Below are 14,651 nucleotides of genomic sequence, written 5' to 3' on the forward strand. Positions count from 1 at the left end.
AAAGTAAAATTTAACTCACGTAATTGACACCTCCAGAAAATAATTCAGATTTAACTGGATCAAAAGCCTTTGCTTTCTTCCCATTTTCTCTTTCTCTCCTCTTTTCTCTCCTCTTCTCCCTCCTTTCCTCCCCCACCCTACCACCCCTCCACCTCCACATACACACACTCCTGAGTTCGCAGGAATGGTTACAGTGCTCACTGAGAACTGGGAAATAGGCACACAGCAGTGTTGAGGTTTGAATGCCCAAACTTGATGACGCTGAGTGCTCCCACGATGCAGCTGGTTATGTTTCATGTGTGTCCAACAGTTGTGCTGTGTGAGCAAGCCACAGGGTGGCGCTGTCGCTGCTTACAAGCACGCCTTTGGGACGCTCAGCCCTCACTGAGGACGACTAGAGCGCCACCTCAACTGCCACCCTGGGCGTGGGGGCTCCAGCAAAACCTTGCCCTGTATCAGCAGACGACGGAAAAGCTGTCTGTAGAGCACGGGATGTGCTTTCTCTCTGCTCGCTAGTGTTGCTCCATCCTGTCTGGGTCGCATCGTTTCCCACGAGAACCCTGCTGTTGCCGTTATCTCTGCTCCTCTGTACATAACATAGTTTTCCTCCAGTCGCTTTAATAAAGCTTTTCTCTTTATTACTGGTTGTAAGCAATTTGATTGTGATGTGCTTTGATGTATATTTCTTCATTCTTGTTCTTGGGGTTTGTTGATATTCTTGAATTTATAGATTTATCAAGATTTTTACACAGTATGTCACATATTTGTCTGAACTCCAGCTGCACATATATTAAGCCACTTGAAGTTGTCTCATGGTTCTTTGCTGTTTTGTTCTCTTAAGTCTTTGTTCTGAGATGTAGTAGTTACTTAGAGTTTATTAGATCTAGTCAGTTCTTGCTTTGAAGCCTTGTCAGGTGGCCCCAGGGCAGCCTTTATAGTTTTTTTTTTTTTTTTTCCGACTCTAAAGGCAGTAATTCTCACTACTCTGGTACTTATCTCTGGGTTTTTCACTATGGTTGGTGGAGCTGGAGCTTTTCCAGGCCCTGCCTGAGCTCTGAGAGATTGTTCTAACCTGCTCCTGGCCAGGGGTTTGTTTTCCTGCCTCAGATACTGTCCTTACATGCATACTCTGATCAGTATTCAGCTGCAGCTTTCTCTGTGCAGCTCTCTCCTCTCTGGTACTCTGGCAGCCTGCTAGCTCCAGCTGCCTTGCCCCCCCCGCCCAACCCTGGGAGCCCCTAGACTGTGGCTGGAAACTGCGGACAGTGAGCGGTCATACGGCTTGCCTCACTTGTTTCCCTGCTCTCGGGGCCTCTGTCTGGCAGTCCCGGGTGACAACTGTTCCTTGATCTGTTTTGTCCAACGTTTTAGTTTAAGCGGGGAAGGTGAATCCAGTCCCTGTTACTTCATCATGGATGGAAGCTGAAGTCTTCTTTTAACTTTGAATTTTTAGTCATGTTGACCAGGTCTTGTTGATCTGTCTAGATTGTGTCTTTAACCCTGCTGTGCATACAGTAAAGCATTTGGCCATCTTCTCAACTCTTCCATTGCTTAACCTAACACTCATGCAGATGGAGGTGCCCAGGGAGAGGACTGTCCATGCTACCAGCAAGAAATGTGACTGGGGCAAAATTGGCAACTCTTAGGATATCATAGGTATAAAGACATGAGAGTTTGTCCCACTTCCCTACCTCTGCCAAAGGGAAAACCCACAGTAATTACTGGGGCATCTCTTACCCAGACCCAAGTGCAGATAAAACCATTAGGGGAGAAAGTGCCATAGTGGGTACACCCCCAACTATGGCATTCCCAAGAGAATTGTGAGCTTCCTAAGTCCACAGACTTGAGAAATACACTCTGTCTTGTCAGGTACATGTATCTGTCAGCGTGGGGAGCATGAGAAAATGGAGAGGAGAAATGGCAGAGGGCTTCCCACCCAGACCCTGCCTCCTGCCGACCCCAACAGTGAAAGGAGAGGGGTCCCAGGTGCCTTGGGTAATGAAGAAAGAGCCCAACCATAAGCAGATGCAGAGAGGTCCACAAGCCACGGGGGAAAGGGTGAGTGGAGGGGGAGTCTGAGAGAGCAGAGATCCCGCGCTTCACAGGGAGGGGTTGGGACCTCACTTATTACCCCCACTCCCACCCACCCCTCAGTTGTGCCTTTCCCAGCAGGCTCTTCACTCTGGCCTGCAGCCTTCTCATACACTCGCCCGCCCAGCCTTCAAGGCTTCTCACACTGCCGCTGAGCCAGCCACATCAGGCCCAGGCCTGTGGTTCCTGTGTTACTGAGATTTTTGCAGGCGCCTCACTGGACTCACCAACTGAAGGGCAGAACCACCTGCCTTGTTTACCCAGCAAAGTCTTAACATGTAGTTGGGACTCATCTGTCTCTTAAATGAATAAAGAGAGGGAGGCCAGGCCATGTGCTGGGGTGTATCTTCCTAAGTTTGGGGAAGAGGGGCTTGGCTTGAGCGAGCGCATGCTCTCCCCCCATGGGACACAGGCCCCTCGGGCTCCAGGCCGTAGGCACACAGGTCCTCGGTGCCTCCCGCCCGGCCGGCTGTCAGCTGCTGCCTGTTCACAGAGCTGTCAGCAGAGGGGTATGTTGAGTTGGTACACACGGACTGACCACAGAACTCTGCACTAGGCACTCTGCTAGGCGTCAGAAGCTTTGGTCACAAAGGTGTGATTCCTGCTCCTCCCAAGGGCAGTGGTTGATTCCTTAGCATGAGCATAAATGTATTCAATTGCTGAGAGTTCTCAGAATAGGCTGTTAGAAGCAGGAACCTCTGCAAAGTGAAGCACAGCCAACAGCAGAGCTCAGAGAGCCCAGGTCAGCTCAGCTAGGCCCGGCTGATGCCTCCTGGGTCAGGGGGAAGCATGCGGGTAACCTGCACTTCCCCGGATTCCCAGAGCTCTCATGTGTCCCCCCCAGGGAGCCCTTCTCTTCCTACCAGTTCAGAGTCAGAAAGGCCCTCCCAGCCTCCTTTCACACCCCTATGTCAGGCAAGAAGTCCACAAGGGCCACCTTTCTGTACCCCCAGGAGCCCTCCTCCCGCTAGCCCAGGACCTACACATGCCTGCCAGGCACCTCCTCCCCTGCACCCACACCTCCCCATTCCCGTCATTCCAGCTCCATTCCAGCTCCTCGCTGGACCTGTGGGTGCTTTTTTTTGGTTACTCTGAATGTCTCCAAGCGTCAGGGCTGGTTTTGTCCTCTCAGAAAACCCAGTGCCTGCACCTCGGGCGAGGCGGATGGGCCAGGGTGGCCTTGGTATTCTGCAAAGTAGACCCCCGAGGTAGAGCGGTTGTAACCCACAGAGCGAAGGAGAGAGGGCGCCCGGGTTGGCATCGAGAGGCCCTGTCGAGACGAGCCGCCCCAGTTAAACAAGTTGTCTGTTTGTTTGGCCAACACTTCAGGAGCATCCCTGCCTCGACCGAGGTCGCCGCCGGAGCGTGGGGTCCCCTGGGTAGGGTCCTGGAGACATTGCGCACGGCTTCTTCTCGGGCAAAGCCCCCGCGCCCCGCGGACCGGGCCGTATCGCTGGTGCAGCGTCTGCCCCCGCGCCCTGGCCGGCAGGTGCTGGCCAGCCCGGCTCGCCTGCTGCGGCCCCCATCCCCGCGAGGGCCCCCCTCCACCCGCCGCAGGCCGCAGTGGGCCGGGCCCCGCGGCCGCCGCCTCCCGCCGCTCCGCTGCCGCCCCCGCCCCCGGTGCGCCGGCCGGCGTGCTCAGTGCTCAGCGGGGCGCGCGGCGGGCGGCTGGACTCGGCTCGGCTGCGGCCATGGCCCCGGGCCTGCGCGGCCTCCCGTGCCGCGGCCTCTGGCTGCTCCTGGGTGAGTAGGCTGGGGTCCCGGCTCCGGCTCGGGACGCGGCCGCGGGCGGAGGGCGCCTCCCTCCGGGGAAGGGGCGGCTTCTGCGGCGTCGCGGGGGCGCGGGGCGCGGGCGCTTCCCCGGCCGCCGCCGGGCGCTCAGGTTCCGGAGGAAGCCGTGACCGCCCTCGTGCACCTTGGCCCCCCGCTGCGGGCCGTTTCAGGTCCCAGAATCAGAACCACGCACCATTTACCTAGAAAACTGTCTAAAACTGAAAATCGACTCATTCACAGCCAACAGTTGCTGATTTGTAGATAAGCCTCCTTTGCAGAAAGGAGGCCGGCAGTTCTCTTCGGGGCATTTCCACAGGGGTGTGGGTGGGTGTGTGGGTGTGGGTGTGTGTGTGGGTGTGTGTTGACTTGCCACTGTGTGTGTGGGTGGGTGTGCGTTGTCTTGCGTGTGTGTGTGTGTGTGTGTGTGCATGCGCGTTGACTTGCCACTCTGTGTGTGGGTGGATGTGTGTTGACTTGCCACTCTGTGGGTGGGTGGGTGTGCGTTGACTTGCGTGTGTGTGTGTGTGTGTGTGTGTGTGTGTGTGTGTCTGTCTGTGTCTGTGTGTATGTGTGGCTAGTAGCAGTCCAGAGAGGGACTCTTGGGGAGGTGGCGGAACGCGCCTGGCTTTATGCTCTGAGATACAAGGGTGGCAGGAACCTGCACCTGACTTAGCAAAATTTAGCAATAATTGTCCTCTTCAGTTCCCTCTTCCCAATGTTTTCATAAAATGCTAAGCAACCTTCCTGAACTGCCTCAACTATTGTATTAATTTCGTGTATTTAGTTACCTTTTAATAACCAAATCAGTCATGTAAAGTGGAAGAATCCAGTGGCCCAGGGAGGCCCCCACGGTTCTTCTTGGTAACTGTGTCTTGGCCGCTGAGCAGTGATGCCGCCCTTGGGGAAGGGGGACCCCACACTGCGTAGCTGCTCAAGAGGCAGCCAAGGGCTGCGGGGCTTGTCTGGGAGGCGGGAGGCTGCCACTCCAGGCCTCCAGTTCCCACACCTCACCAAGGAGTGCTGTATCTGCCGAAAACCCTTAGCATCTACTTCAACAGAATGTACTCTGAAAGCTGATCCTGCCACTTAAGCATTTTTGCTGAAGTTATATGAAAAGCAGAATCTTATAATATTATTCTCTTCTTTTGCATTAGGATCTGTGGGTTTGACCTGGAACGTACTGTTTTAGTTTCTTAAGAAATGAGCATTTCTCTTTCAGCAAGGTAGAGAGCTGGGCTGAGTCAGTTTCCTAAGCATAAATAAACAAATTCTCATTCCTGCTGTCCAAAAGCTGCACCCTCTAAAGCTTGTATAAATAAAACACTTTATCATGATCACATATTAAAGACCTTCCTTGTTTACCAAGAAAATAATACATGTTCTGGTGGAAGGTCAAAGTCCTGGAACCCTAACATTCTGAGAGGTCTGGCTAATGTTATATCATGGAAGAAGAAACACAGCTTTATGAGGTTATCAGCTAATTAGTGTCATTGGAGCCCAGCAGTAATCAGAAGAATTAGGAGAGCACATGTTTTTCTTTCCAAGGGGTAGTGTGAGCTAGAGCCCCTTGGTGATGAAGATTTTGCTACCCAGAATAGCAAGGTGGAATTTCTTATTTTTCATCAGTCAGAAAAGAAGGACATTTCCAGAGGAGCCAGAGTCTGTGTATGATGACTTCGTTGTAAGCTCCTGTTTCTACACGCCCACCTTCACTCGACAGTGCTGGCCGACGTTGGCCTGTATGAACTCCTCCGTCATCTGTCCTGGGAAACACGCATCTCCCCCGGCGTCTGGGGGAGGGGGTGCTTCTTGCAAGACTGCCCTGTCCCTGGGTCGGGAAGATCCCCTGGAGGAGGGAATGGCCACCTACTCCACTGTCCTTGCCTGGAGAATCCCGTGGACAGAGGAGCCTGGCGGGCTACAGTCCGTGGGGTCGCACAGAGTCAGACGCTGGGTGACTAACACTGTTTATTGAAATATGTGACTTCATATAAATACAAGGGTAGCTGCTTGGGACCGACCAGGACACCACAGGAAATGCAGTCCGCGTGACTGCTTCGGATCACCATGCTGCTTTCAGTCCGGAGGCGGCTCTAATCCTGGAGTCCGCAGTGTCTGTTCACCCTTTCTGTGTGTGTAGTGGCAGGGAGACGTTTCTGGGCATCCGTCTTCCGTCCACAGGTGCATGCCCATTGGTGTGCACATGGTCAGTGCCAGGCCAGGGCTGTTGAGAGACGTTTATGCCCACGTCGGAAGCAGCGGTAACCACACGTCAAGGGAGAGTTTTAGGAGAAATCCTTACTCAGGGCAAATAGCTAGCTGGGGGAGGTCGGTTCCTCCTGCTTTTCCCCCAGGATGAAGCAATCGCGCAGCTTCTCCTCAGAAACGGCGCCTGGCAGAGTGTGCGATGGCGGCGCCCCGAGTGACCTGAATTCCAGTGAAGACGCTGAGCCGTCGGCAGGGCAGCCCCTCCGGCTTGGCCGCCTTCAGGCCCGGAGCTCATCTTTCCCGAGGGCCGCCTGCCTCCGGGACGGTCTCGGGGAGGGACCCGGGATGCAGGCCCAACGCTTTGTTTTGTCCTCTCAGCTGGACGTGGGGGCCGTGCATCCAGGTTCCATCCTGGGAGCCGCAGGGGCCCCAGGGGGGCCGGGCAGAGCACCTCTCCAAGACAGACACACAGACAGACCTCTCCCGAGTGAGCCCGAGAGGTGAACGTTTCCAGCCCGTGACCCCGTCACATCTGAGTCAGATGCGTGCCTTGCAGGGTGGTGGGCCTGGGTGGTGGATGCATGGTGGGCACACGCTGGGGCGGGGTTGAGGGGCTTCGAGATCCCTGCCCGAGAACCTCTCTTTCTGCTGGGGACTCAGGGGAGACCTGAGGAGGAGATGGGGAGCCTGGGGCGGGGCCGGGGGAGGGGCGGAACCCCCGCTGACCCTGTGTGCCCCCCCACCCACCTGCCCCTGCTCTGCAGCTTCCCCCTGGCACGTGGAGACCACAGGAAGCTGCTGGGGCTCTGCCCTGTCCCCCCAGCCCCCTCCCCCCTCCCATGGAGCGCCCACAGGGATGTCCCGGGCACCAGCCCTTCCCCGCTCCAGGATGAATGACCTTGGGGCTGGGTAACGTTTCTAGAGAATGCATCTGTTCTTGGCCAGGAGGGTTATGTCAACACAGCAGTGAGAGGAGGCTCCCAAGCTAAACAAGAGCTTATTCTTGGTGACATAATGACGGTATTGTTGTCCATGGAGAAAAAACAAAAAAATTTCCCTAAGATTGTTTTATGTTAGTATTTTCTTTGACATCGAAAGACATCACTTCAGTGATCATTCGAAACACGGATTCTGAGCAGCTTCACTGAAGCAGGGTCCGTGGCCAAGTCTCGGCAGGGGAGCAGGGGACCCAGGCGTCTCATCACAGCCAGCCCGCCCTTATTTCCTCCTCATTAGGCCTCCCAGTGTCTCTTTCACGTTCCTCTGCGATCCCACCCCCCTCCCACCGGGCGGAGTTCTCCGTTGATTTCTGTGGGACCAGGGACCATAGGCCGCCCCCTGCATCCACCTAGGCAGCCCCCACCTGTGTGTGCTTCCAGGACTCTGCACCCCCACAGCCGAGAGGATCACTAGCAAGGATTCTCCTAAGCCAGACCTCACCTGGGAGGATCAAAGACAGCAGTTTACCCGGCAAATGACCCGGTGATAACGCCTGCCTCACAGTCACACACTCCAGCCCACTGTCAACTGGAACGAAAGCAGTTCATGAATCAGATAGCAGACTTGAGAGCTGGACCATAAAGCCCGAGCGGTGAAGAATTGATGGTTTTGAGCTGTGGTGTTGGAGAAGACTCTTGAGAGTCCCTTGGACTGCAAGGAGATCCAACCAGTCCATCCTAAGGGAGATCAGTCCTGAATATTCAGTGGAAGGACTGATGCTGAAGTTGAAACTCAGCATACTTTGGCCACCTGATGTGAAGAACTGACTCATTGGAAAAGACCCTGATGCTGAGAAAGATTGAAGGCGGGAGGAGAAGGGGACGACAGAGGATAAGATGGTTGGATGGCATCACCGACTCATCGACATGAGTCTGAGTAAGCTCCAGGAGTTGGTGATGGACAGGGAGCCCTGGCGTGCTACAGTCCATGGGGTTGTAAAGAGTCAGAAACGACTGAGGGACTGAACAGCAACAGTAGCAAACCTCATGTTTTGGGGGAAGAGGCCTGAAAGGCAAAGGCGTGGTGAGGTAACAGAGGTTGGCCCCTCTGCAGGTGGCATTACTGCCTCGAGCAGATTCCAGGGTCTGTGCGGAAGGATGCTGTGGGCTGGGTAGAAGAGCAGATGAGGGAAGCACTCCCTCCTCCTGGTGACTTCCCCCTGGTACCTAACAGTAGGGTCACATGGTGCCAGGCCTGCAAGGGGCTTTCGAGAAGCCAGAACAGACCTGGAACGTTGAGAGAGCCGTCCCTGGCCGGGAGTGAGGAGTCTCCCAGCTGATCTGCTGAGGCAGGCCGCTAAGTAAGCAGGAGGCACAGGCTCTGAATTCCCCTCCCCTTTCGTGGTTGGCTGTTGAAGGGTTCCTGGTAGCAGTTAGAAGATGGCGCAATGCACAGTCGGATAGGGCCCTGTGCTGGGCAGGGCGGAGGAGGTGATGGTTCACCGGGCCTTGAAGGTTGAGTAGGAGTTTTCACTTGTCACACAGAGTGTATATTTTTTTTTTTCATTTTGTCTTTTGGGTTCTTGTTTTCTTTTTCCAGAGTAGACGGAGAAAGGCTAAAGGTAACATATTCAAACCAAGTGCTGTTTACGTCATCCTCTGGGGCATTTAGTGACTGGCCAGGCAGGTAGCTTCCTGGGCATTTGGCTCCCAAGTGTCTGTAACCAGAGGAGTCCTGGGAGTGGGTGGTTCCCACTGTGCTGGACCCAGCTTGGAGAGAAGGTGATTCAGCTGGAGCACTCAGAGCAAGGCTTTTCCCGCAGCTATTAGGAGAAGGTCCAGGCAGTATAGAGGCGGCGCTTTAGCAACCCCATTCCTTAACCCATAGAAAATACGGAAGAGCAGAAGGCAGCATGATCAGCTGTAACCACAGCACTCAGATCACCAGCTCTCGATTTACCTCAGATTTACTGATTTTAATTGAGGAGTGACTTCCCTCGTGGCTCAGACGGTTAAGGAGTCTGCCTGCAATGCAGGAGACCCAGGTTCAATCCCTGGGTTGGGAAGACCCCCTGGAGAAGGGAATGGCTACCCACCCCAGTACTCTTGCCTGGAGAATTCCATGGACAGAGGAGCCTGGTAGGCTACAGTTCATGGGGTTGCAAAGAGTCAGACATGACTGAGCGACTTCACTTCTTCAATTCAATGGAGTAATTGGCATAGAATAAACAATGCACTTCAAGTGTGTGACTTAGAAGGTCCTGGGATGTGTATGCACCCACGTGGACTCAAGACTGTGAGCATGTGTACCCACCACCTCCAAAGCTGCCGCTGTCGCCTCCCCTTCCTGCCCCCTCCCACCACCCCTTCGGGGCTCCACGCCCTGTGAGTCGCTAAGGGCCGCCCACACCACACACCCTCAGGGAGGGCCACGTGGGGCTGACCCTGTGGACACGAGTTCTGGAAACGAGCCCTGTGGGCCCGCTTGGTGCAGGAGGGTCTCATTTCACAGAGAAAGAAACTGGCCCAGAGGTGACGGGGCCCGGCGGCCCAGCCCGGGTGGTGGGGGCGGTGGGCCGGGGCCCGGAGGCCCACAGGCTCTGCAGGGGAGGCTCTGAGCTCAGCTCCCCGGCTGGCTACTCCAACAAGGGAGGGGCCCTTCCCACAGCTAGCCCCCACCCATGACCCCGGCCCTGGGAGGCCTGTGCGGGTCTGCCGCTCTGTCTCCGCTAACGCGGCGTGGGATGAGCGGCAGCAAGACGGGCCGGTCCTGCAGGCGTGCAGCCTCAGGCCAAGGGCACAGGCTAGAAGAGAGACCTGGCGGGCCCTCCCCTGGGCCCTTGTCGCTAGTTAGAAAGCCCCCAAGCCCCAAGGGCCCCCGTGGGGCGCCGGCCACCCTGTCTTTCTGGCCCCAGGCCCGTTGCCATGGCGATCTCCCTGCTGGGGCCAGGGGCATTCTCCGTGCTTTCTCTGAGCCCCTCCAGCCCCAGCCAGCCCCCCTGAGCTGATGGATGCAGATGCGAGGGCAAATCCTGCCTCGACTTGCTGCTGTCTGCCCGGCAGCCTCACCCTTGGCCTCTTAAGACATGCGCTGTGAAGGATTAACCTCGCAGTCACCCAGGAATGGAACCCATCTGGTCTCAAACAGCTGGTTTTAAAACTTTGGGCAGCGTATTCCATTTTAAAGCTGTGATGTGGCCTCTCTTTGAAATGAAAAAAAACTATATCAGGCTCATTTTTTATTAAAAAAAAAAAAACAAAAAAACAAAAAAAACCACAAACCCAGCGTCCTTCTCCCGTGCTTAAAAATGAACCTGGTTTCCAGATTTACCCAAGCAGCTTGCCCAACCTCATTCCAGTTGTCAGAAGGCCGGGAGAACCAGCTCTGGGCTCCTGCAGGGCAGGGAAGAAAGGGTAGTGGTGAGGGGCAGACTTTGTCCCCACGGAGCAGAGGGCCCACCCTTGGGACACAGACAGCGGCTCCCAGAGAGGCTGACCGTGGGCCAGCTCAGAGCCGGGCCACGACGAGGCCCAGCGGGCCTCGCACCCACAGTGGGGGCTAGAACGTGACCTCTGAGGCCCCTGAGGCCCGGGACGATGGTGGGGGACCGTTGTGGGACCCCTCCAGCACCCACATTTGCGCCTGGCTTTCGGTTGCCCCCGGCTCCCTGACGAAGATGCACGTTTGTCTTCCTTCTCCCTAACCCGGCCCTCCCAGCGCAGAAGGGGAGCCCAGCGCCCTTCCAGACTTCCTGGGGACGCTCCGAGGCGCCTCGCTGCAACCCACGCAGAGTGCGCTCTGCTAAAGGCGGGGGGCGCGGGCTTGTTCATTGGACAAATAATAACGCGCAGAGCCGCTGGCTACCTGGGAGGGTGACGGGCGATCAGAAGGCGGCCAAAGGAAAGGAAAATCCCCCTGCCCGCCCTAAATGAGGCCTGGAGGGAGAGACGGGCGCAGGGACCTTGGGGAGGAGGCCGCGGAGGAGGACGGGCCCCATCTGGGTCTGGGCTTTGCGGGGTGAAAGGCAGTCCAGGGGCCTAGCCCCGGTGGTTGTGCAGAGTGCTGAGGGGGCGGGGCACCGGGCTGGGGCCTTCAGAAGGCGGCTGGAGCGCCTCCGTGAGTGTCTAAGCCCTCCCAAGCGACCTGTGCACGCATGTGGGCTTTCCCTGGGGCGGGGGGCCATCTGGATGGAGCCGGGGTTGGGCGCAGCCCTTTCCCCCAGCTGGTCCTCAGGTGCGCAGTGCTTCGCGGGGGTGGACCCAGCAGGGGGCCCATCCCAGGGCACCCAGGGTGGGCTGGCCTGCTGCCCAGCCTGCAGGTCCTCTCCTGGGGCTCCTCCAAGGTGGGAGAGGGTTCCTCTTCCCAGCATCTCGTCTCCCCCACCCACCTCCCATTACTCCTGGTTTCTCTGGCTGAAAACCCCCCGGGTCCTCCCTGCTTGACTGGCTTCCAGGTGCCCAGCCTGCGTGTCCAGATCTGGGGGACAGAGGGGCACCCTTCACTCGGCGGGTGCAGGACTGGGCACCTCGGCGCTCAGGCAGGTGAAGTGAAGTGAAGAAGTCGCTCAGTCGTGTCTGACTCTTCGCGACCCCAGGGACTACACAGTCCGTGGGAATCTCCAGGCCAGAATACTGGAGTAGGTAGCCTTTCCCTTCTCCAGGGGATCATCCCAACCCAGGAATTGAACCCAGGTCTCCCGCATTGCAGGCAGATTCTTTACCCCTGAGCCATGAGGTGAAGCCCGAGGCTTTTTACAGCTCCTGCCTCCGGCTTCACCTCTAGCTCCATGTGCCGTGGACTGCCTGTTGTTTGGCTTTTTATTTGTGATTAATCACAGAGTTAATCACAGACCCTGGCAGTCTGTGGGGTCGCAGAGTCAGACACGATTAAGCGACTGAACAAACAAATCTCAGCGTTGTCCTTGTATTGCTGTGAACTGTCACTTTGTTAGCTCGGGCCCCTGACAAGATGTGTCCGGCCTGGCCTCTATCACTTAGATAGGTGGAGTCATTAGTCTCCTGCCCCTGATGGGTGACACGGAATTGGGGGCTCACGTGGACCCTGGAGAGGAGGGTGGGGCCCCCTGCCACCACATGCCCCCCGGCTCTGGGGGGACAGAGACAGGGTCTGCTCCCCTGCTTGCCAGGGGCCCTGTGCCCGGCTGCCCTCCCGGCCCCCAGGGCAGTCTGCCCTTGGCCTTTGTTTGGGACAGCCCATCAGCTCTGTTACCTGGAGCCATCACCACTGTCCACCTGTTCCTCTCCCTAGTCCTCACGAGTGGAAGGGTAGGAAGAGCTCAGGCGACAGCTTGTCAGCTTGGTTTCTAGCCGATGAACATCCAGACCCAGAGGACACGAGCTGTCCTCTGGGCCGGCACACGCTGGTGGGAGAGGGGGCCGGGGTCTCCAAGACGCTGTGCTGCTCGCCAGCCTCCCTGGGGCAGGCTGATTCCTCCCCTCCCTCCCGGGCAGACGTGCAGGGGCCTCGTGCGTGATCAGCCTGCATCCAGTCCCGGCAGGCTGTTCTCACTGCCACAGTTTCCGCATCTGCGAAGTGCAGGCTTAGGAACCAGATTGGGGGTGCGTGAGGCCGAAACGATGTGTGCATGTCAGACCGTGTCCCCCGGACCAGAGGACGTGCAGTCCCTGCTCTGGAGCAGGGAGACGGTGGTCTCGGACACACCATCAGCAGGTGGGCCTTTGCTGGGCCCTGAAGTGACTGATAAAGCAATGATCCGCTGGAGCCTGGACGCCCCCTCCAGGGATCGCGGCGCCCCCCCCAGGGCACTGGGGGGACCTCGGAGTCGGACGGGCCACTCGATGCTGACGGGTGTGGGCCGCAGAGGATGGAGCCAGCCCCTGACCCCGCAGGGATGGGCAGGCTGGACTGGCGAGCCGAGCGGATGACCCGTCCGGGGGCTCTCGTTGCAGTGACCCAGCTCTGCCTGGCCACCGCCTGCCAGCATGCCGACTACGGTGCTCTCCTCCGGGAGTCCTGCCTGCCCCAGTTCCAGGCGCACATGGAGGCCGTCGGGAGGACGCTGTGGTGCGACTGGGGCAAGACCATCAGGTGAGTCCGGCGTGTCCCGGGGGGCAGCGGGGGTGCTGTGAGAGGGGTCCCTCGATGGTGTCGGGGTCTCCCCCCACCCAGGCCTGGCTCCTGCATCTTCTAGGGCAGCCATATCAGCAATCAGCTTGTCTGTGGTCGATATTCAAGGCTGAGTTTTCCTAGGCTGTGTTTCTGCTTCCTTGGGGGCTCCAGTGGGCAAATACAGGCAAAGAGAAACACCCTCCAAACACCGAGATCACAGCGGGGTGGACGACCCAGCCAGGCACGCGGGGTCCCCAGTGTGTGTGCGGGTTTCTGGGCCGGGCTCCGATGTCTTCAGTACAAGGTCTGCCGCTCGGTTTACAGCCCGGCCCAGAGACACAGGAGCTGAGCACGGGGTCCTCAACCTCCTGCAGTTAACGTGAAGCCTGCACGTCCCTCCAGGGTTTGAGCAGAGGCTCAGCGACAGCCACCCCGGTAGGGCCTTCTCCCTGTCCTCCTCCTCCACGGCCTTCAGGGTCTCCTTTTCTGAGCTGAGAAATCACTCATGAGTTAGAAATCAAAGGGGGATGCAGGTTATTAAAAATCAGCTTTTCAGGCTAATGGGCCTCCTGCCTCTCTAAGGGATTTGTGTTTAAATGAAAGGTCACACATTATTAAGATGCAGAGAAGACGCTGAGGGGTCCCTGGGGATCTGCGCTCCCCCCACCACCACCCAGCTCTGTGCAAGTGGTTTGTGTAGACAGATTGCAAACCAGTGGCCTAGCAGAAGAGGTAGCGCAAGTGTGACATTCTGAACGAAGCAGTGGTGACAGGTTCCTAGAAATGAAGCCGCCGCGGGAGGCTCCCGACTGTAGTCAGAGTGCAAACAGAAGTCATTATCACCGGGCCCAGAGTCTGCCATCCTCCCAGCTGAGCCAGGCATGATTCAGCTGGAACTCGGCATGGGGGGTGGGAGTGAGGTTGCTAGGAAATTTATTTATTTAAAAAGGAAATCAAGACCATTGAAGGAGGAAGAGGCAGAAGTCCCCATTGTGAGAGCTTCTCAGCAAGTCAGCTGGGGCTAGCGAGCTGGTTGGCAGAATAAAGGCCCCTAGAGATGTGTGCGCCCTAACGTGAGACCTGGGAATATGTCACATTGCATGGTGTTCAGTTCAGTCACTCGGTCGTGTCTTATTCTTTGTGACCCCATGGACTGCAGCACACCAGGCCTCCTTGTCCATCACCAGCTCCCAGAGTTTGCTCAAAATCATGTCCATCGAGTAGGTGATGCCATCCAACCATCTCATCCTCTGTCAACCCTTCTCCTCCTGCCTTCAATCTTTCCCAGCATCAGGGTCTTTTCCAATGAGTCAGTTCTTCGCATCAGGTGGCCAAAGTATTGGAGCTTCAGCACCAGCCCTTCCAATGAATATTCAGGAATGATTTCTTTTAGGATGGGTTGGTTGAATCGCCTTGCAGTCCAAGGGAATCTCAAGAGTCTTCTCCAACACCACAGTTCAAAAGCATCTGTTCTTCTGTGCTCAGCCTTCTTTATGGTCCAACTCTCACATCCATATGTGACTACTGGAAAAACCATAGCTTTGACTAAA

The 14,651-nt window shown here is 56.8% G+C and overlaps 1 protein-coding gene across 1 annotated transcript in view; it reads left to right on the plus strand.

Moving 5' to 3' along the window:
- The first annotated feature begins 3,699 nt into the window (after positions 1-3,699).
- Positions 3,700-14,651, plus strand: part of RAMP1 (receptor activity modifying protein 1) — a 40,049-nt gene continuing 29,097 nt past the window's right edge. Inside the window, exons 1-2 of the mRNA XM_043878300.1 lie at positions 3,700-3,834; positions 12,942-13,080. Coding sequence (XP_043734235.1) covers positions 3,783-3,834; positions 12,942-13,080 — 191 coding nt within the window. The 5' untranslated portion in view covers positions 3,700-3,782. The remainder of the gene's footprint in view (positions 3,835-12,941; positions 13,081-14,651) is intronic.

This window comes from Cervus elaphus, chromosome 20 (genome assembly GCF_910594005.1).
Source record: "Cervus elaphus chromosome 20, mCerEla1.1, whole genome shotgun sequence".
Lineage (NCBI taxonomy): Eukaryota > Metazoa > Chordata > Mammalia > Artiodactyla > Cervidae > Cervus > Cervus elaphus.